General features: G+C 43.5%; 1 protein-coding gene across 5 annotated transcripts in view; it reads left to right on the top strand.

The window, feature by feature from the left end:
• Positions 1-23467, top strand: part of LOC119146489 (SREBF chaperone) — a 68565-nt gene that overhangs the window by 13931 nt on the left and 31167 nt on the right. For 3 of the 5 annotated variants that reach the window (XM_037384249.1, XM_037384248.1, XM_037384250.1), the window contains exons 2-3: positions 8134-8350; positions 22286-22415. In XM_037384249.1, coding sequence (XP_037240146.1) covers positions 8229-8350; positions 22286-22415 — 252 coding nt within the window. In that variant the 5' untranslated portion in view covers positions 8134-8228. Of the gene's footprint in view, positions 1-8133; positions 8351-22285; positions 22416-23467 lie in introns of those variants that run through there. The other 2 variants (XM_037384251.1, XM_037384252.1) reach the window with 1 other exon arrangement.

A 23467-nucleotide genomic window follows, 5' to 3' on the forward strand; every position in this document is an offset into this window, starting at 1 on the left:
TTTCAGACACAAGCCTCCAGGAGCTTAGTGCACTGGTCATGACTTTCCCATAGGAAGTATTCAGTTCCCCCGTGACCTCTGTGTCCTTACACAGCACAAAGCATGTTATTCTTCTCATGGGAATGCAAGTGGAGAATAGGAACTCAGTGTTAGAGCTGGTTGTGTAGCATTTCTGTGAAGGGAGGTTAGTGTCTTGAGCATACTTCTTGTTTTTCCCACCTCTGAAATCTTCAGAAGAATGTTTCATCCCTGGCCCTCATTGGAGCAGAATCCACACTTGTTGAAGAGTGGGAGAACTGGGTTCCCAAGGTCTGTTCTTCTCTTCCTTCCCCTTCTTCCTTTTGCTGATTACGGGGTGTGAGAGCTGCTGCAGCACCTGACACCAGTCATGTTACAGAGGGGACTGCAGCAGTGATAGCTTCTAACATCTTGAGGCTGTGAACCACCTCAACAGTCCAACAAAGGGCAAGAAAATCTGTTTTTTATTCTTTTTTTGCTGGTGTGTGAGTGATCTGACATCGGGCTGTTTTCTGCATCTGCAGGGAAACTTTTGAATTCAGTTGTCGTCAGGGGCTGTTTGTGGTGCTGAGTTTCTGGTGGTGCTATGAAATCATAGCTGTAGTGAGGACCAAAAAGAGGTCAGAGACATATTTGCAGGTCGAGTAGAGACTGTAAATCAGACAGTACACTCAGTATTGTTGGTTGCTCCTGCATTTCTGCATTGTGTGTCCTGGGTGTAGCCCAGGAATGCATGAATTACCTGTAGCCGTGTGTGTGAATATGTCCCCGTAGGCTGTGGAAGCAGAGGAGGTGACACATGGATATGAAAGAGGCATTTTCCTCTATGGACTCCCTGTTCTGTGGCTCAAGATCTTAACTGGAGCCTAGATAAAAACTTTTTTTTCTCATTTGACAGTACAAATTTGAAGTAGTCTGTCTAATTTTGTCTCTAGCAGCATCGATCCTGCTGTTCCCACTTATTCTGTGATAACTTTGAAGGCAGAAGGCTGCTACTCTGATTCTGCTGTCTCTGGGGAGCCTGCATTGGATTGATGGATACCTGGCAAATGACTGCAGCACTGGGAGGGTGAATTATTGCTAATGGTCCGTATGCCCGCCTTGCCCTCAGGTGCTGAGAGAACAGCAGTCAAATTGATCTGCTCTGTTGGCAACAGCAGACAACAACTGAGTGACCTTCATAAATCCTAATTTTTAGTAAACTCTTTGTTCTTTCCCTTTCGTTCCTCCCCTGTCCTTCCCCCAAATCCACAGCATTGGTACAAAAGCTTCTGAAATTCTGCACCTCATCTGGGGCTGCTAGAGTGATGTCATGTACTGTTCCCCTCGTGAAGAACAGGTGCGTTGGAGTGACAGGCCCTGCGTTTGAAATGTTACGTCCCAGTTAGGCGATGCGGATGGTGGTGGGGGTTTTTGGGAACACAGGGACCATGTTGGATCCATTCCTGCTTTACCAAGCTTGGTGTTTTAAATGGAAAATGCTGGGTTAAAATTAATGTTGAAAGTTTAGATACAGGACTTTGCTATAGACAACAAGATGGAGCAAATTATTGTATGTATTGAAGCGCAAGAAAAATTACTACAGAACAGTGTTTACTTCTTGTTTTGTGTGTTGTGTCCCCTGTGTCCCCGTCCATCCCTCCCCAACTCTTCACTAGCTTGGTTATATGTTTTTGTGACACCTAATGCTAAGGCCTGATTCAATAACATTTTATGGAAAACTGAGATGTTGAGTATACTTGAAAAAAACAGGTTACTCTTTATAGTAAAGGGAAAAGATTTTATAAATTTGGTGATTTTGCCTCTAAGTTTACAGTGGGCTCATGTTGTCTGAGCTGCTGCTATCAGCTGCATTTTCCTGCGCTTTCGGTGGGAAAGGGAGCCTTTCTGTGAAGGCGGTAAAATGCTTTCAGGCAGAAATGTAAAGAATTTGGAACATGTAACTATTGTTAAGTGAGATAAAAGCTTTTGTCTTGGGGGAAAAGTAATATCATTCAGCGTCTGTAAGGCTGAGTTTATTTTTCCAGCAAGAAGAAATTCTACACTTTTTCCTTTGCTGGTATGTCATGGTTTTTGGAAGAATTTGCAGTAGTGCCAGCAAACTACAGCACCAGTAGGATTTTTCCAAGAAAGTATAATTGTTCCAGGATCTGTAATGCTATGGAATAGCCAAGATGCGCAGTGTAATATTACCTTAGTTTGGACTTGGTCATATACTCATTTAGGAAGGAAATGTAAGATTTCTGTGTCTGAGTGTTGCAAACCTCATGTGCTGGTACAGCTGGGGATGAAAAAGCTGCTCTCTGTACGTAGGGATCTTGCGCTATATTTCTTAAACCTTAGTGAGGCTTGTAGAACCATATAGTGGGTTACCAAAAGGGTCATACTAAGACCGATTAGATGTGTGCTTCGTAAGCACTGCTGCATGTTTTGAAGTGGCAGTGCAAGTCTTTCCATGTAGAGGCTTTCCACAACATGATGTGGGACTAACCTCTGGAGAACACCTTGGCATCTGCTCTTTTACTGTGGTCAAACACTGGAACCGTTTGCAGAGAGGCTGTGGAGTCTCCACTGGTGGAGATAGCTGAAACCTGACTGAGCACGGCCCTGCCCAACCTGCCCCAGGTCACCCTGCGCAATGTCCTGAGGTCCCTGCCAGCCTTTGCCAGGCTGCTGTGTCTGTTGAAGTTGCCTGCGTTCAGCTTCAGTGCAGCTTCATTGTCTGGTGCAGAGTTGGCCACCACAAGCCTCCTCATTACATAAAAGCTTCGGAAATAGAAGTGAATCATCTGTTCAGCTCTCAGACAGGTGGGAAATAGAAGAGCCTGACCTCCTGTCAGCTAGCTAGAAGTTATGGCGAGCCAGAACTAGTTTTTGAGGGGTATGGATGAAGAGCTGCTGTGCTGGCATATGCTGTGGGAGCAGCAGGGAAGGCTGGCGAGGCAGGGAGCAGGTGGCGTGATGCTGTGCTGTTAAGTGCTGATGCTGGTGCTTAATTCCAGCTGAAAAATTGTTTTATCTTATGGCAGCAGTCAGCATGGACTGTGTTAAGTGGTATGTAACATAACACACTTGCTGATCAGGATAAGGATCAGCTTCACAAAGGGTGGCCTTGGGGCTTTAAAAGTATTGTGGACATTTTAATATTCTCTCTACCTGTCTTGCATTGTGAATGAACAGCAAATAAATGATTATGTTTTCTCTTGATGAGATGGTAGAAGCCCTCGTTCTGGAGCTGCAGTATTATGTATGAGAAGAGTTTTTGGCTACTGGAGAAACTCATCTGCAAGTGTGTGTGTGTGAGGCAGAGGGTGTAGTACACCCAAAAAAGTATGAAAAAGTGGTGTATAACATGGTGTCAGAGAAAAATTCAGTTTTTAGTCATATTTCCCTTCCTGTCTGTGGGCGAGGGAAGGGGCTTCAGAAGGAAATGGCATGCCAGCTGACACAGGCAGTGTGCTTTTCTGACCTGTGTGGCTGAGCAGCCAGACTGTCTGAAAATTCTCCTTGGAGGAGCTGGCTGCTCAGCTGCTGTGGGCAGGAGAGCGAGGGACGCTGGGCACAGGGAGCCTGCTGGCTCTGGTGTCTCATCTTCACTGGGCGTCTGCTGCCGCGTCAACTAGTCGCATGCTATTAGGATTTTCAGGATTTGGGTTCAAGACCTTCTTGCCAGCCAAGCTGTGGTGTGCGTGCATGTCTGAGCTGTGGTATGTACGTGTGCCTGTAGCACGCTGGCTGTGAGGTGTACTTAGTCCCTTATACAATGTAATCTGCTGTGGTTTGTAGCAAATTACCAGTGAAGCGATGGCAATCGGATTGTTTCAGCAATTGCTTTTTCTCCTTTATGTAACACAAAAATGGGAGAAAAGATTCTGTTTACAAGATAGAATTATTAATGTAACTAGGTGTTGTGAATTATTACAATCCATTTCCTGCCTGCAGCACTGCTGCAGCTCTGAATTTCCACTTTGTGACAAATTTGTGCCCCTAGCCTTTGTGTTGCATCTCACTTGAAACATTTGCAAGGCTGCGCTGAAAAAACATCTGTCTCTCCAGGCATGGATGAGTAACCTTGGTACAAGGTGTCTTTCCCACACCTATGCTCCCTCCACAGACCCTGATCCTTGGCCCCCCATCCCCACGCGTGCCCCAGCCAGCCCCTGGGTAATAGTTACCATGGGAAGTGCTGCAGCTAAGTGAAACACTGGAATTGGATGTGTGTGTGCATGTGCAAAAGCATCTTAACTGAAGCAGCACTCGTACATAGCTGAATTTGTGTAATCCTGGCGATAATAATGTTTTACAGTTGTGTAAATGGAAGGAATGACTAGAGAGCCTAAGCAATTGCTTGATGTGTAACTTAATTTAGAAATTAAGATACTTTAAAAGCTAAACCTTGCTGATTGCTTTTGTTTCCTATGATTTATCTGAACTTCATTGTATATCTGTCTCTTGTACCTGAAGTGAACCATGAATGCAGCATACTGTGTTGCAAGGTTAAGGAAATGTCCTGATGTCCTCTTGTTTCCAGCCAGACTTTGACTTGGATTTGCAGTTGTGCAAAAAGAACAACTCTGAATGGATTTGCCTTTAGCACTTGTCCTAAAATCAGAGGGTTTCTTTCAGTTAGTTAATCTTTGTTTGCAAAAATTACTTTGAACAGAAGCGGTTCCCGCTTTTAACATTTACGCGCACTGTTGTAACATAGAGCTAATGAAGATTTTGGAATTTAATTTGCAATACCCAAAAAACTAATAAGCAAATATTACCTTTGGAATGGTTAATGTTTTCTCCTTAATGAATGCTGGTGTTTCACATCAAGTGAAGCAAGTAAATAGGAAGTTTTTCTCTTTGCAATTAGTAGAAATGGTTCCCAGTGCAGTGCTAATAACCAGAATTGCTGTTAGAATGTAAGGCTGGTCAAAGAGCTGGTCACGACATCTTTCTGCTACGGAAGTAGAATATATTGTTCCCAAGTTACTCATAGAACAGGGATCAGAAGGGATGGTCCAATCCTGACACTCAGCCCTACAGCAAGATCAGATCTGCTTGGTCATGTCTTTCTAGACTGCCACACCTAGCTCACTGGTTAGGTGTGGGGAGGAACTGTCGTTCTAGAGAAATGGCAGTTTATTTGCACTTGAAGGTAAAGGTGGAGAATCAAATGCCACATAGTTAAACTGTGGGGATGAAGCCAGGATGGTGTCTGCACAGCATGTGAGGAAACTGGTTTCTTAGGGATGAGAATTTTTCTTCATGTTAGACCTATGCTTTATTTTGTGGATGTTAGGTATATCCACTTGAATTTTTAAGTAGTCTAGGCTTGGGTGGGGTTTTTTTGCCTGCTCCTTACTTCTGTGACTGATTAGAATAGAGTATTTCAGTTGGAAGGGACCTGCAGCAATCATCTAGTCCAACTACCTTTTAGCGCTTGAAGCTTTTACCATAATTGCAATTCTTGCACTTGCAGCATTCATAAACTTTCATTTCTAATGTGCATGAGGCTGATATGAGGCACATTTGTGTTTTCCTCCTCTCTGCTTGCTTTAGCTGAGCAATCAGGTTAGTTTGTGTCCTGTCATAAGGGATCAGATCTGCTGTTGTGATGGGACAGCCATGGAGTCTGGGTGCTGATAACCAGAGGTTTTGTGGTGTGCTCAGTGCTGGCTTTGCTTTTAAGGATTATTTCATGTTTGCTTTTTGTCCTCTGCCCTTAGATTAGGGATATGATCCTGTGAGTCCCAACATAACATAGCTCTAGCAAGACTCATGCTGAAAAAAATCACCAGTGAGGTGAATCCCTGAATTTTTCTGTTCCAGCATACCAGAACTGGAAAGGAAGTTACAAGCAGGTAACTCAGACGGTGTTTTTTTCATTTCAGTTACTGCCATATATTCAAAAGGTATTTTTTGATTATTCTTTTCAGTAGTCTGAGTATGTACATGAGTAGGCATGTGTATGTGGGGATTTCCTGTCATATTTCCCACTCTGAACAGCTCTGGAAGAGGGCTTTGCCATTGGAATTTTAAATTAAAATTTATTTATTTTTCTACTTGCTCCTGAGACTTAGAATAGATAGTCCATGTTTCTGGTGATTTCAGTGCACCTTTAAAAACAATTTTTATTTTTTTTACATTTGCCTTGGACTTGATTTAAACATGTCACGTTTGCTACTGGACCAAAACAAGCTAAAGGGTAAATCCCCAGCTTTTTCTGATGTAGTCTCTGCAACTTCCTTCCACACCATGTGTCTGTTGCTTTGCGGGGTACCGTATTCTAGGTTCCCCACATGACTATAAGACAAAACCTTTCTATTCTGCATGACCATGATGTGTAGTGGTTTGGCCTGCTTGTCAGCCTTACCCCTTGCATTGCAAGGTCTCTGGGCAGCAAGAACACACTTCTCATGCTTCCTCTCTCCCAAAATCCTGGAATGTTCATGCTGGTGCTGGACTGTTGGCATACTGAAATTGCCTACAGCCAAGAAAGTGATATTGATTCTTATGGAAAGATGTAGTGCCTTGCTAAAAGATAAGAGCAAAAATATTTCTTCAGGTTTTCCATTTGGTCATTAGGCCAGTGTTCTGGTGCTTCTGTTGCTAGGAGTCTGATTATTTTTAGTTGTATTACTGGTGAGGGAAAAAATAGGTAGATCATTGTAAAACAATCCTGTGGGCATTAAATAAAATTTAATCTGAAATTAAAAGCATAATGGCTGTACTTAGGGTTTGTCTTCCTTTATATGCTTTCTCCCATATAGCTGAAAATGGATTCTTAGGAAAGAATATGAAACAAAACAGCGCCTGTGGTGCCTCCCCCAGCTTCTAAACATTTGAGGCTTACAGAATTGCTAAGCCAGATATGCATAAAAACCCTTAATGGATTTCTTGCTTGTGTGAACTTATCAGAGCTTCTCCTCTAGTATTCTTTATAATCAAGATGGTGAAGGCAAGTTGTTCAAAATGACCACCTGTTTTTAGTGGGTAGCCTGTGTTTAGGTCTTGTATTGAATTCACTGGTGCAATCATTAATGGTATTTTCCTGTGGACAAAATGGCTTATTTCATATGCTTTGGGTGTCTTATTGTCCCAGTCTTAGTCTGGAGAAGCCAGGAAAAAGGTCTCTATTTCCTCTCAGATAAAAATGTAAAAATCTTGGATAATCATAGCTTTGAACTTTAAAAAAAAATTCTGTCTTGCATTCAAGCCTCTCACTTCTCAGCACATTGTTGTGAACCACACCATTTAGATTGAGATTTTAAAAAAAAAGAGACTAAGTTTCTTCTGCTCCATCTTTCCTAGAAATTTGGTTCGTGTTTTGTTTTAATATATTATCTTAACCTTTTCTTAGGGCTTTTTATATTGCATCTTTTATACTTTGTAAATCAAATCGCAAGTTTAAGTTGACTGCTTCTGACATCTGCGATTCAGTTTGTCCTTGGTAAACATCCTAGTCAAAAGTCTTACAGTCAAGTCAAAATACGTTTTGACAAGAAGTATCTGCATTAGTTTATTTTACTGTGTAGCATACTCTGGCTTAGTCTTCTGAACTGTGGCTGCTTATGCTTCCCTCCCTTGTTCCCCATGCAAAAATAACTTTCTTTAGATTGTCTTAGCTGTAAAGCCTGTTCTGGTCTCTTCTCTTGTTACTGGTGTGTTGCTAATAGTTAAAGCACTGAAAGTGCTTCAGTCTGTGTCCAAGAGCACTTCCCTTAAGACCACGTTGCTGACAGCTAGCCTCAGTCCTTCTTTTCTAATTGGCATTTTGGCATCTCCTCAGAGTACTGCTTAATTCTTTCACTGCTAAGCTCCTTTTCTTCCTCCCTTTCAGACAGTTTGGTTCCTAGCTCCGTTCCTGCGCATTCTCTCTGACCAGCGGGTCACAGCAGTGGTGCCTGATGTCTCTTCCGCTGGTGGCCGTTCTCTGCCCTTCCTTCCCTTAGGCAAAATCCAGTAGCTTGATCAAATTACCTCTAGGCTCATGAGTGCTTGGTGTTTCTCCCTTCTGAGAGAAGGAAGAAGAATGCTGCAAGTCTTCTAAAACAAGTTGGTAATGTTTATTTTTCTTTTATTTATCTGGTTTTCTCACGAGCTTCCTTTCTTTCCCACTTCCAGCTGGACACAGTGCCTTTGCTGAAGCATTGCACATGCTGGAATTGCCCGACCCCCTGATGTATTCCGGGATGGCAGCTAGGTGACGGCAGTTGAGGATGACCCTGACTGAAAAACTGCGCGAGAGGATATCGCGGGCATTCTACAACCACGGGTTGTTGTGTGCTTCCTACCCTATTCCTATCATCCTCTTTACTGGTCTCTGTATTCTGGCCTGCTGGTAAGTCATGCAAAGTACTTGTTGTCACAGGGTGCTGCTGCTTTGTGGGGTTTTCATAGCAACGCCATGAACATGCTCTGGTTTCCCTGTCTTGTGGGCTATCCCAGAAGCTTTTTTTTTTTTGCTTTTTTTTTACCTTCATAGATTTTTGTTATGCCTTTTTGTGGGACAAAAGAAAAGAGAGATGAAATTTCTTCTTGTGGTTTAATGAGTAAATAGGAAAACCTAATTGAGTAAGTGAAGTAAAGCAATAAATAAAATAGAATTAACTCCTGGTGGTGAACTCCAAAACCATGAATTAAAAATGGGGAGAAGGAAAGTTGATCTTTCTCTCCATAGTTGCCTGTTCTGTTCTCCCTTAAGCTTGCACTCTTCTTTTTCAACTCTTGCCTTGGCTCACTTGTGTTGTGTGTGTTTGCAAATTCTTTGCTCTCCTTATGGACTCTAGTTGGGATATGAGTTGCAACTGAATGTAATTTCACTCTCAGAAATGTTACACAGGTCTCTTAATCATTTCCAATGAGGTGTTGTTATTGCTGGTGTTGAGAAGACTTTTGTGTTCAGATTTGTGTGCAGACACATGTGTGTGCATATACAGATTCTACCTTCAGGTTAATTCTAAGCATCTCGTCTTTTTTGGTCAAAGTAAACCCTACGTGATGATCTACTCTGCCTTTAGAAAAGCTCCACCTGTTTTAGTACAGATGTAAATTCTTCTTGGAGCACCGCTATGAATAAGGCAGACTTCTTTCACATATACAGTTTAAAAATTATGGAAGCGACGATTTTTGTGTTTTCAAAACCTGTGAGATTGCTTCTCATGCCTGTGACTCTTCAAGCTTGTGAGCAGGAACCAAGGTGTTGCTTTTCTGTTTTTTCACTGCTTCATATGAATTCTTCTAACTGTCAATGATAATAGTTTTATTTTCAGATCTCTTGTTCTGCAGAAATATGAAGCTTCTACAAGGTCTAAGCAAGTGGATTCTACATTCAGTTTAGTTTTGTTAATATGGTTACAAGTAATGGCTCTGTCTTTTGCCTTCAGCTTTGCTGGATGTTGCTTTCACATGTCAGGCCTGCGTGAGCCAAAATGGACTTCCACCAAGAGTCCTGAGTCCCCATGCCACAGCGCTACTCTTGCTTACGAATTGCTCTCAGAGCTACCAGTGGTATTAGGCTCCCCTTTTCAGTTATCTTTCAGGTGCTGTTGCCTGGGGATAAACGCAGGAGTACAAGACAACTGCTTCAGTATAAAACATTTATCTAAACAAGTGCTGCATTTTGGGAGAGCTCAATACAAAAACTGCGTGCTTACTCCTTTTCCTAAACTTGTGGTTTCCCAGACAGGAGGAATCTGATCTAGGATTACTAGCAGCTGTCCTCATTCTTCTTGGGAACCTTGTGACCACTAGGTCAGAACTGGTATCTGTCCTGCCGTGCTAGTCATATGTTCAAGCAGTGTGAATTAAGGTGTTTCCATTAAGTCTCTGAAGCTTCAAGCTAGGTTGTGTTTGACAGAGTAGCTGCTGGTAACTGTGTATTTGTGGAAGTGTCTGCATTACTCGGTGCTGATATTTGAGGATTCTGTGGCTGTTGGTTCCCTTTAGGCTGCAGAAGTTTGTCCAAGACACCATCAGGCATAAAGTGAATAGTCTTGTTTCCTTTAATGAGTTTGTCACTTAATAGAAAAGCAAAAAATGGCCCTAGGAGAGGCAGGGTTTTAACAATACTGTGCTACCCTCTGAGAGCAAGAATACCTTGCCAAAAAAAATCAAAGTGTAGATAAAGTGTTCCCACTTTAGAAGCAATTTTTGAGGTTGTTTCAGTTCCTGTTTTGAGCTGGTCTGTATTAACTGGTCTTAACTAGGCATTAATTCTGGCTTGAGAAGTGGCATTACTAACTAGGTCAAAACTATTCCAAGAGTCTGGCCGTTCTACACTTGAGCACTTTAGTGTGGTAAGACTGAACTCTGACAGGATATCTGTGCACAGGACACACTGAAATATTTATTGGAAGTTTAGTTTGGGGTTCAGGTCTTCAAGTATTCCTCTTAGAGCCTGAGGTCTGACTCTTTAACTGTTGACCTGGATGATGGGGTGGGCTGCACCCTCAGTGAGTTTGTGGATGATAAAAACTTAATATATCCTGAACTGGAAAGTGGGAAAACTGGATGAAAACTGGGAGACTGGCTAATATGTGTGGGCAGAGAGGAACCTTATGAAGTTTTGTGCCAGGTCCTGCACTTGGGTCACAAGAACCCCACACAATGCTACAGGCTTGGGACAGAGTGGCTGGAAAGCTGCCTGGTGGGAAAGGACCTGAGGGGTGTCAGCTGACAGTGGCTGAACGTTGAGCCGGCAAGGTGGCCAAGGAGGCCAGCAGCAGCCTGGCTGGTGTCAGACACGGTGTGGCCAGCAGGGCCGGGGCAGTGCCCGTCCCCCTGCGCTGGGCACTGGGGGGGCCGCCCCTCGGATGCTGGGCTCAGTTTGGGCCCCTCAGCACCAGCCAGACCCTGAGGGGCTGGAGCGTGTCCAGAGCCGGGCAGGGGGCTGGGGAAGGGGCTGGGGCACCAGCCTGGGGGGGGGCTCAAGGGGGAGCTGGGGGTTCAGCCTGGAGAGAAGGGGGCTCAGGGGGGACCTTCTCGCTCCCTGCAGCTGCCTGACAGGGGGGTGCAGCGAGGGGGGGTCGTCTCTGCTCCCAGGAACAAGTGACAGGACAAGGGGAAATGGCCTCACCTTGCCTCAGGGCAGGTTTAGATTGGGGATTGGAAAAAATTTTTCACTGAAAGATTTGTCAGGTGCTGACACAGGCTGCTCAGGGAGGTGGTGGAGTCACTGTCCCCGGAGGTGTGAAAACACACCTAGATGCGGTGCTTAGGGACGTGGTTTAGTGATGGACTTGGCAGTGCTGGGTTAATGGTTGAACTTGGTGATCTTAAAGGTCTTTTCCAATCTCAACGATTCTGTGATTCTAAGCTCAACACAAGGGAATGTGAAAGGAAGAATAACACCAGGCATCTGTACAGGCTGGGGGTCAACTGTCTGGAAAGTGGCTTTGCAGAACAGGCCCTGGAGGTCTTGGTAGACACCAAATTGAGCACAAGCCAGCTCTGTGTCTTCATGGCAGAGGTGGTCTGCAGTATCCTGGCTGCATTAGGGGTACAGCGTTGCCAGCAGATTGAGGGAGGCGATCCTTCCTTTCCACATGGCACTGGTGAGGCCACCCCTGGAGTGCTGGGTCCAGTGCTGGACTTCCGATTAGAAGGAGGACATGGAATTAATCAAGGAGGTCCACCAAATGGCCATGAAAATGATGGATTGGAGCATCTCTTGTGAGGAAAGGCTAACAGAACTGGGACTCTTCAGCCTGGAGAAGAGAAGTCTCGGGGGATCTTACCACCATATATAAATAGATGAAGAGAGAGTGTAGAGAGAACAGAGCCAGGCTTACCACTTGGTGGGTGCCTAGTGACAAGACATGAGGCAACAAAGCTGAAACACAGGAGATCCTGCTTACACATGAAAAAATACTTTTTTACTTTAAGGTTGTTGAATAGTGGAGCAGGTATTCCAGAGAGGTGGTGTTGGAGTTTCCATCCTTGGAGATGCTCAGACACAGCCCTGAGGCACCCACTGTGGCAGATCCTCCTCCAGGCAGGTTTAGCCTAGGTGATCTCTGGAGCTGATTTCCAGGTTCAGCTCTCTGTTCTGTCTGCGTGCTTTCTAGTCTGCCTGTAAAATTCGTAAAGGAGCTGTGCAATGCAAAATTACATAGGAGAATTGGTTCTATCTCCCTTTTTAGTTTCTCCAGTGTAAGTCCAGTTGATTTATCAAGGTGCTAGGAATGTGCGCTTCCCCTCATGCTTTCTTCCTTCTGTCTTGTGTTTTTTTTCCAAGCTGTAAAAGAAAGCAGTGCTAAAGGGATCATACATCCTTGCTATTGGATAATTTGCAAATAACTCCTCTTTTCTTGGCTAGGTAGCTTGGCAATTGCAGCCCACATATTACTCATTCATTTAAAATGAGTAATAAAACTTATTATATCTACTTAAAATGAAGTTACATTACCAGCTGTACTGTACGTTTCAGGTTCCTTGGCTTGTGCTATAGTTTGGGTATTTTCTTGCCAGAGCTCAAATTCAGGGGCGGCTCTCTATTGTGAACATTTGACAAGTATCCTTAGAAGTCTGAGATGCTTCTTCCTTGTTTGCTTTATGTGGAATAATCTGATATTTGTGGTGTGTGGCTGCAAGCAGTTGTTAGCTCTGTGGTTTATGCAACTATAGCTATTTAACGCTAATCCCTTAACAAATGGGTAGGGACTATGATCATGTAAACCTGGCGCAAGATACTTGGTACCTTTTTCAGGCTGTACTGTGCCAGAATCCTTCTAAACAAGTCTTTTCATCAGATATAATAAAATTGTATAGTTTTGGGGGGGTCAGGGTGCCAAGGCCAACAAAAAGACTCAAATTTCTTTTTTAATCGGGATGCCTGAATATATGAAGTGATATGAAATAAGAGGAAAACGGAAGTGATCAACAGTCACCTCTGACTGCTGGCTACTTGGGGGGGCGGGGCAGGAAATACTGAAAGTATTGTAGGAATTACATGGGAAAATTACTTTTTAGCTAATGTACTAACCCACTTTAGGTTGAAGGTAAGTCCTGGAACTACGTAATCTTGGGCATTTCATGCGTAACCTGTCTGCCCTGTTCTGCTCTTTCCTATGCACCTGCTGTTGGCTGCTGGGCAGATGGAGCCTTGGTCTGACCCAGCACAGCTAGCTGTATGTATATTTGGTTTAAGACTACGTCCATGTGAATAGCCTTCCAGAATGCAAAACTGGCAGCTGTGGGGCGTGTTCAGCATGTAGTGTGGGTTGGGTGCTGTCTGCAGGAGTTGCTGCAGAGTTGCTTATGGGAAGAACTCACTGATGGCCACAAAGTGTCACATCTGTATTTTTTCCTGTCGTCATATTGTGAGGAGTCTGAGTAATGGTCTTTGGCACCGATTTACTGCTGGAATTTGAGCTCTTCAGAAGAATTTCATTTTCTTAGGACAGATCTCACTGATTCATCTCGACCACCTCACTGCAAAAATGCATGAGAAATGTGCTGAAATTTCAAGAAAGAAGCTGATGAAAAATAACCAAGGCCCAGCTTTGAAGTAGAAGCTCATTTAGGTGGTGTTTCTGTCCAGCATGATTGGTAAGAGACCCTCAGCACTGCTGGCATAGTGATGTAGATTAATGTCTGAAACAAGCATGGACCAATTAAGTAGTAAGAACTACAAGTCCTTCTAATGAGGAAAGAAGATAAAAAAGTGATCCAGCAGTTTCATACTGACTTTTGTCAACAGGGAAAGAGCTAATAACATCCTTGACATTGCTGAGAAGGTTAGTCCCAGTCCCTGAAGAAATGGGTGGAAAAAGTAGAAGGTAGTAAAGCAAAAAGGAAGCATTCTGTATTCTTCAGCCTAAACTAGGGTTAATAAGTACTTACACTGTTCAAGCAAGCAACAGTGGAGTTACATCTTGAGTTCTTGAGAGAGGTAAAACAGGCTTTTCCTCCGTTTGTATGCAAGGATAGCTTGTAAAATTCTGCTGCAGAGCAGTTAACTCAGTTGTTCTCATTTTCCTCCTTCACATATTAGTAAAACTTGACCATCTTTGGGTTCAGATGAATTTTTTAAAAGCTGAAATAAACCACATAGTCTACAATTTATTTATCATCAGTTCTGGTTCTCAACTGATGTGACAACAGCCAGCGTGCAGGTATTTCTCCTGTTCTAAGGGTCAGGAGTCAAGGATCAGGCAGTATAGTCACCACAGAGTGTCTGTTGCAGGTTGTTTGAATGTATTCTGTCTGGAACCTTGGAAGTATTTTGTGTAGACACAATTTTTAATGTCACCTATAGACAAGAGAGCATATCTGGTTTTGTTAATAAATTAATATTCAAAGCAAAAGCAAAAATCCCTATGACTCATACTCCCTAGTCATAAAGCCTCAAAATCCAAGTGATTCTTCACTTCAGAGGGAGGGTTTTCTGCTGAACTAGCTATTGGTAGATGTAGGGCTTGTTTGTTAACTTTTTGTTTTACTGTGTATCCTTTTGTAGGTGGCATTCATTTTCGTCATCCCACTTAAGTGGATCTGCATGTTTGGGGTTTTTTTTTCCTTAGTAGAATGAGAGTGCTGCTTAAGTCTATCTGACACAGGAGTAGTTCCTCCTCCCCAGCTCAGAGAAGAACAGATGATATCTATAAATGTGGTAATCAGGGTAAATTTGAAATTCCTGTGTAGTTGTGAAGAATAGTTTTTAGGTAAAGTAAGAATTTTACATCAAACAGTTCACCCTCTGAAGCAGGTTTAGGGGAATTAAACAGGGTGACTCTTTGCAGGTGGTCATTATTTTACTGAAGCACTAGTTTCTGCTACTAAAGAATTGTAGAACTGACTGGAATCAGAGCCCTCTTGTGTGTGTATGCATATATCTTTCTAAAAGAACATTCCATTATCTGATGGGTTTGTACTGTATCTTGTGTGATAACCACAGGAGCTGAGTTGCAGTCAGACTCTTTATGTTCCAAATCCACAGAGAATACAGCCTCCTGTGGGATCACGTGGTGAAATTAGAAGCAAATTCTTTGTAATGAGACCTCTGCTCTGCTTTGCAGAGAAAAGAAACCGGCAGCACAGAGCAAGGGGAATCTTTACTTTGGCAGTGCAGATATTTGAAGGCCCTATCAGTGGGAAACAGAGCAAAGCAAACATCACTTACTCAGAAACGGGTATTGTGTATGTGTTCACCGAGGCTAAAAAGGGAACTCGCTGTCGGATATCTGGCCTTCTCTACCTCTGGCAAGACCCTTTTTATGAAATTTCATCTCTCATTAGCAATGCGTTTTCAGGTTGCTCTATCTTCTGTGTTAGTTTAGGCTGGAAACAGGCTAAAAGCCTGTTCTGCAGTGTGCAGAATGGAGGTGGTAGCTATTTTAAGGCAACGTATCACCACCTTCCCTGTTACCTAAGACCTGGCAGCTCTCTACTTCCCTTCATATTTACCAGCTGAAGACTGTTCTGGGGTGGTGCGGATCTCCGCTTTGATTCTGAGAAGGAGGAATATGCAATTGTAGGGTTTGCAGTTCTGCTGAGTTGCCAGCTGCCTCAGGCTGACCTGGCAGTTCTCCATCTTGGCCTTCTAAGCTGTCTTGAAAATATGTAAAGTAGTTGGATGAACATTTTTTGCCTGAATTTACCTCATGCTTGGTAACTAAAATGCACACTTGCTCGAATTCAGTGATACCAACTTGTAGATGATCTATTTTTCCTTTATTTTGGATTTGCAGAAGGGTGTCAGGGTGCACTGTTAAGTGAGCAGCTAAAAATAAACCTTCTCAAAACAAAAACTTCTTTTTGAGCTTTCCTGTCATCTGTTTTAGATCCTACTTTTCTTTCTTCCTTTCTCTGTGCTTTCCATTCTGGTGTTCACCTCTTTCCCTGATGGTCAAAATAATCTCTAACAAAGGGAAATATGAGGAGAATCAAACCTTAGTGCTAGAAATCGCTTCGCTGTAACTCACTTGGAGCAGTTCTCACCTTTGGTAAGAACTGCACTTGGAAATGATGTAGGCCTGCCGCATCTGGCAGTCCTTGCAGCATCTAGTGTCTGTGGGAAGCCAGGATGCTTCTGACAACTCAGCAGCAGCTCTTGGTTGGGTGTTTTTTTAAGTATCTCTTTACTTAAAACGTGCTTTGACACTGATGTCTGAAGTAGTTACATTGAATTTCTCTGTATGGCTGAGTGGTTCTTTTTTACTCTGTCCTTTTTTATTTCTGCTGTCAGTCTGTCTCAAGTATCTCTGACAAGATCAGCTGGTATCACATGCCTATATAGGGCCAAATAAATTCAAGAACTAATGTTTTAGCATCTTACTAAAATAACTTACAGAAAGTGTAATCTAGAACGTGTGCTGTGTGTGTTCTTCCATCAGAGAGTCTCAAAACCTTTCATAAACATGAATCCTCAAATATCACTGTGTTGTAAGTAAATATATGCTCCTGCTTCCCTCATGGGGACATATATTTACATTGTAGTTGGCTCAAAATGAGGGAGCTTTTGAAAAAGAGTCCCAATAGTAGGTCTTGTTCCTGAGCTCTGCTGCAAAACAACACCATGAGCCATCCGCACTGTCTAGATCATGTTGCAGTGAGGACTACAGGAGCTAAACGGATGTGTACAGACAGCAGGGTCTGTTTTAACCTTTTATTTACATCTTCTAAACATGGATTTCCTATGGGGCCTTTTCTCTGAAGGTAGTTGCTCAACATGAGGATTATAATAATAAATAGTTCCAGATATTTTTTTTTATTTTTTTTTTTAGTGTGCCAGACAATCTGCTAGGAAGTCCTGTTACTGATGGGCGCACATTGGTGTCTTCTAATACCACAGCTGACACAGCTCTTCTAGTCTCAGTAAAATACAGAATCTTAGAATGGTTTGGGTTGGAAGGGACGTTTAAAGGTCATCTGGTCAAACCCCCTGCCATGGGCAGGGACATCTTCAGCTAGACCAGGTTGCTCCATCCATCCAACCTGGCCTTGGATGCTTCCAGGGCTGGGGCACCCACAGCTGCTCTGGGCAGCCTGTGCCGGCGCCTCACCGCCCTCACAGGGAAGGATTACTTCTCAATATCTAATCTAAATCTACCCTCTTTCAAAATATGAAGACATTATCACCAAAGACAAAAGCTCTTGCTCCTGATGGAAGTAATAACGTGTGAGAGTACAGCCATGACTGAAAAGTGTTATGCCTCATTGTCTTGAGCAATGATGAGTATTGGAATTAGGACTCATTAGCTTATAGGGAAATGAAAAGAACTGTGTTACTTGGCAACATGACTTTTGTTGACTGATCAGCCTGGAAGTGTAGAGGAAGCTGAAGGAGCCCATCAGTGTGACCTGCAGAAAATTTTAGACTAGATAGAGCAAATCTAATGCTGTTTTTTATCACATGAGCAAGAGGCAAACAGTTTGAATAACTGCAGTGTTAGGTGCTACTTTCCTTTTCCTTGCCTAATGTCAGGATGGATTAAAAATATGGATGAGAGGGAGCATGTAGATATTTTCCTAAAGTGTAAATCCTGTCCCATATTACTGATTTAATCAAATTGCAGGTAAATGCTGAAGTTGATTTAGATATCAACAGATCTACCCTGACCACAGGCCTGAAGAAGATGGTGGAATATGGGAGTGTCAGTTGCCTTGGTTTGCTGACAGCTGCAGTAGGATACAGTCCTCAACCACGTACAGACATCCGTAGATTATTTTTTTTTCTTTGTCAGAAATTTCCCTTTTGTTCTTCCATTCATTTTGTTGCCTTTGAGTCTTCTAGTAAGTGCCATTTACTCTTCCCTGCATTGCGTCTGCATGTGCTTTCAGGTTTTTTGGACAAGTTTGAAAATCCTAACACAAAAAATAAAACACAATGAAACAAAACCAAACCCCCTTGGTCATTCAAAAATAGCCATTAAGGTGCTGTGAGTTGTTGCATCCTGTATTTTGGGAGGTGACTTGTACTTCAGGATGGGAGTGGTTTGCTTTTTCCCCTCTACAGAAAATTAAACTTCTTTTAACAACAGAAAAAGCAAATAAGGATTTTCAGCTAACTTTCTTTTTAGCTGTTAGCAGACAGCTTGTCCTGTCTTGGATCTTTCTCTGAGGCCTCATGGAACCCTGAGCCAACTGGCAGCTGTATACGGATTGTCGTTGCTTAGATGAACTTTCCTCCTTCCTAGCTTCTCTGGTAGCTTCAGTAGCTAAACCCATGGCTACTGCAAAGAGCAGGTGTGTATGTCGGAGGAGATCATTAAATAGTAGAGGAGGAGTCAGCACACATCCCCTCTCCACTCTGGCAACAGGCATGTTTCTTGGTTATGAAGTAGTTTTATTCAGGTGTAAATATGCTAGTGGCTGAGACCAACTTTGTGGAGCAACTGGCAACCATCTCCAGAGGCTAGGTTTTTTTAAAACATAGAAATCTGGTTTTTTTCCAAGTTTCTGTGGTATGTAAGCTGACATGTTAAGGTCATACCTTACGGCCTCGAGCACAGAAGAGGCGTAACCGAATCCGGAATTGCTTGATGTGACATGCTCAATACTGACTGAACATCTATGGTTGTGGCCAGGTTGTTATTTTGCAGACAGCTGTGGAAATTTCAGTCACTCACCTTTCGCAGCTGTTCTCCTGTCCCTCTGCCCCACAGCTCAGCCAGCAGTTCATGTTAACCCCCAAGTGCAGGAACAGGGGTGAGGTCTGTTTAACAGGGCTGTTAATGACCTGGATGAGGGAGCAGAGCATGTGCTCACCAAGTTGGTAGATCATGCCAGAGTGGGGAGAGCAGTCAGTACGGTGGAGAGCCCAGCTGCCATTCAGAGACACTTGGACAGGTTGGGAAGCTCAGCAAAGGCAAAAAGGCAAATGCCGAGTGCTGTGCCTGGGATGGAGTAAGCCCCTGGAGCAGGACAGGCTGGAAAGCAGCTTTGCAGCGAGTTGGACGTGAGGCAGGCAGCATGTCCTTGCAATGGAACGGCCAGCTGCATCCTGGGCTGCCCCAGCAAGTGTAGCTAGCAGGGTTAAGGAGAAGGGAGTCTTCCCTCTGCTTGGCTTCTGTGAAACCACAGTTCTGCATCTGCTCTGGGGCTCTGCAGTATGAGAAAGGCATTGACATACTGGAGCACGTCCAGCCAAGCTATCAGAACGAGAAGCTGTGGAGTACCATGGCGGGGGGAGGAGAGGCTGAGGAGACCAACTGTCTTCAGCCCTAAGTAGCGATCTTACTGCTGGCCCACAGCTACTCATTGGGAGGGTGTAGAGAAGGAGGCAGGTTCTTCTCAGCGTATGCAGTGGAAGGACAAGAGAAAATGGACAGATGGGAAATTCTAAATAGATCCAAGGAAAAAAGCGTTTATTATGAGGGTTATCATATAACTAGAATAAGTGCCCAGAGAGGCTGTGGGACTTCAGTCCTTGGAGATGCGCAAACCCAGGCTGAATGTGTCTCTGAGAAACCTGCTCTTCTGGGCCCTGGTTTAAGCAGGAGTTTGCACTGGAGCCCTCCAGAGACCCCTTCCATGTGGCGGGGGTCTGTGATGATGGAGGTCATTGCTCGAAGCAGGGCTAACCCCTGATTTAGGCTTGGAGCCCTGTGTGATTGACTTTTGAATATCTGCAGCGATAGAGTCCACTGCTACTCTGGCCCCTTTTCCAGTGTTTGACTGCTCTTATTGTGAAGAGGTTTTTTCCTTATGTCTACTTGGAATTGTCTTTGCTGCAGCTTGTGTCCTTTCCCTGTACATCCCTGAGACAAGTCTGGGGTCATCTTCGCTATAACCACTAACTAATTAGCTGAAGACTACATCTTAGAATCCCTTCTCAGTCTCCTCCAGGTTGAATGAGTCCAGTTAACCCAGTATCTCCTTTTGCACTGTGTTCTCCTGCCATGTCACCATTTTGGTGGCCTGCACTGGACTGGCTGTGGGGGCATGGGCTGGCGAGGCTGGCAGGTACCTCTGGAGGTCATCTGGTCCAACCCCCCCCCTGCTCACGCTGGGTTTGGGGGTGCTATAGTGAATAAGCAGGGTGAGGGGGGGTGGCTGCTTGTTCCCTAGGCTACCTGTGGGTGGCTGGGACAAAGGGAGGGATGCAGTCATCTTCTGGGAGGTGGCAATTTCTTGCTTCTGTAGGCTAAGCTCATTGCACCCACTGAAATGACCTTCATCTCTGGCTACAGAAGTTAGCTTTCCCCACCTGGCAATTAATAAGAAGGCCAAATCCTTGCATCCCAGCAGGTCTTTGGGAAGTGAAAAGAATCCACATGCAAGTGACACCTCTGCCAGGATTTGGGGCATTTTTGCGTTGAAAGGCAGTAAGAGTGGGAAGAGTTTTTAAGGTAGGATTGCATCCTAGCAATCTTGCTCAACTAGGAAGAAGTACTTGTGAAATGTTGAGCATCCGGAACAGCTCAGCGTTTCCATCACCTTTTACTTGGTGACATAACCATGACTTCTGGCAGTAGACAGGTCTTCACCACGGACCGTCAGCTGTGTTGCTCTCAGCCTTTTCTGCAGCCTCTGGGTATCGAGGCTTCCTGAGCGGTGCAGCGTGGGCACTGCCTGTGTTGGCCTGTCTGGCAGTAGCCTGGTCTTAGAGATGCAGATTCAATCTGCAGAAGAGAAGCTTCTGAAGCCTAAGCTGCTCCATCAGTGCTGGTGAGGCAAAACCAGCCTGTCCCATTGTGACTCCTGCAGCATGCTGTCTGTTAGAGTCAGTGCCTCTAAATTTGAATGAGTTAAATTCTAGAAAAGACTCTTGTTCTGACTCCTTAAAACTGACAGGTGATTACATAGGGAAATCCATCTTTGGATAAGCATGTCGTATAATTTGAAAATATTTTCCTTAGATTTCTGGACAGTCATCAACATCAAAGTCATTTAATGAAAAAATCATTCTTCCACAGTCACTTGTTCATCTCATTCTGCTTTCTTTATCATGTATACTCGGTTGTATTAATGTCTGTCTCAGCCTCAGTCAGACACAGGATGTATCTCCCCCAGGCTTTTGTTTTCAGCAGATCATTTGTGACAAGCAGGTGCCACATGTCATTCAGAAGGGCTAAAACTGATTGCTGCTTGTGAGAGAAAAGAGGCTTTGCTGTGTCTCCAGACTGTGACTTTTGTTGGGCATCTTCACCTGAAGTGTTATGACCTGATTTTATTATTCCTTTTTCTCTTCCCTTGCATTGCACAATGAAATGATAATAATTAGATGTTTTATTTTTGTCAGACTAATAAAAGAATAAATCCAAGAAGCTTTGCCTTTGATTTCATTGTTCTTTTTCAGCCTTTTGTTGTTTGGTCTGGAGCTTTGTCTTTAGCTGTTGCTTGTCCTGTCCATGGCTTTTGATGATTCAAGCTAATCTCTAATGAAGTGGGCACAATGTTGCACGAAAACAATTCCACAGCCTTTATATTTATCCTGGCAATATTGCAAGAAAAGTTCAGCTATAAACAGGAAAATACATCAGAAATTTAAGGCCTGATAGATTGTTGTGCATCAGACAACAAAAAGAAGTTTGTTTTGATGCTGGCAGTTCCAGCTTGTTGGTTGATACCTCTATAACAGCAGGCTTGATTTTTCCACCAGTTCAATTCTGATATGGTTTTAATCACTTTTGAGAACCTCTGGAGCTAAACCCACTGTTCTAAACTCTCTGAAACCTCATTTTTTCAACTTGCAAATGGTTTGAAGCCTTTGTTGTGGGATAGCTGCTACAATCATCTGACGATTGTAGTAGCAAAGGCGAAAGAAGATAAATATTTTGTAGCTGTTATGGTGTCTCTCATTGCTGCTATTAAAAGTGCTTTGAGGACCAATGAAGTTAATGAAAAATACTGGAAATAGTTTAAATCTTAATGAAGAGATTTAGGTAATTAGTCTAGGGTTTGGGTCAGGAAAGCAGCCATCTGAGTATAACAAATGGGGGTTTTTTTTTGTGCAGGCTACAGAACAGTTGAGACATGGCTGTTCTTACTGTTCTTAGCACTGCTAACTTTTCAGGTGATGGAGAGTAGTTCAGGCGAGGTCCTGCAAGAATTTCCCTTCTTTTTCTTCTGGAACTTTTAGCTGCCCCTTTCCAAAGGAGGAAGACCAAGTTACCTCTTGTGTTGCTGAAACACATCAAACAGTTCATATGAAAGCTAAAGCCCTCTTGTATTGCAGCTGTGTCTCCTGTCCTGCGGAGTTCAGCTTATGCTGGAGCAAGCTCATTTTTCATGGCCCATTCATTTGTTGAGCTCTTCTGTATAAAAGCCTAATTTAACAAAAAAAAAATTAATAAAAGCATAATATTTTTTAATTATGTCTTACCCATAGTTACCCACTGCTGAAGCTGCCACTGCCTGGAACAGGACCTGTGGAGTACAGCACCCCTGTGAAGGATTACTCACCACCCTCTCCAGACTTGAGTCTGCAGCAGGGGGATCTCAGTGAGCGTCCTGACTGGGTGAGTCTTGTGCTCTAGGGGCGGGGTGTGCTGGAGGGGGTTGATGAGGGGGTGAGCCATCCCTGCTGTGTTACCTGCACGTTACTGTAATCAATGGAAAATATTTGTGGGGAGGTGGTGCTTTGTGTAACTGCTAAGTTTAGGCTTTATTTGTCTTGTATTGCTTTGTCAGAAAAATGGATGCTAGGCATTTGGGAGAGTTAAAAGCTTTGAAATGCTGGTTAAGAGCCTATTTTTCAAAGGTAATTGTATCTAAGGTAAATAGTACACTTTTTAAAGCATTATTAGGTTTTAAATAAGTTTAACGATGGGTTCTGGGATAACGGCCCCCAATTTCCTAATATCATATGAAGGCATGCATTTTCCCTAGAGCAGGAAGACAAGCCTCCTGCTGACCCTGCTTCACATTTCCTGCCCTTGGCCTTCTCTGAAAGGTGAGGATAGGGTTTGGTGAGCCTTTACTGCTGTAACTGTTTGCAGAGGTGCTACCAATAATTATGGTGGTGGTTCTCTCTGAAAGGATCTGGATTCTGGCTGTCAGCCAGCTTCAAAGATCAGTAACTAGCTGTCAGAGTAGGAATGTCTGTCTGGCCTGGAGGTGGACGGCAGACTGTCCAGCTCCTCAGCTCTTGCAATTTTTTCTCCTTTGGTTTCAAAAATACTGCATCTACCAGGGTTTTTTCTGATGGTGTAGGTACTCTAGGCTTCACCTTCAAGACACACGCTTTTTTCTTAAGGTCATAATCAAGTGGGTTTTGTTTGAATTTTAATTTGGGCAGCCAAAGACACTCCCTGTGGAGCTAGCTATTACAGTCTGGTCTACAGGGTGTAGGGATGCTTAAAGAACCTAGTGAATTGAGCGTAATCTAAAAGTGAGGGGTTTTTTTGTTTTGAGGTTTTTTTAATTGACTGGTATGTATCGTGCAGGTAAGTGAGACTTATATCCTTATGTTAAGGGTAAGAAATTAATTTTCTTCTGCATGAGCAAACTGGGGAGTCCTGATGTTTCCCAAGAAGGCTAATAACCTAGTCCAGGAAATCAGGAAACAATT

The sequence above is a fragment of the Falco rusticolus genome, chromosome 4, assembly GCF_015220075.1.
Source record: "Falco rusticolus isolate bFalRus1 chromosome 4, bFalRus1.pri, whole genome shotgun sequence".
Taxonomy (NCBI): Eukaryota; Metazoa; Chordata; class Aves; order Falconiformes; family Falconidae; genus Falco; species Falco rusticolus.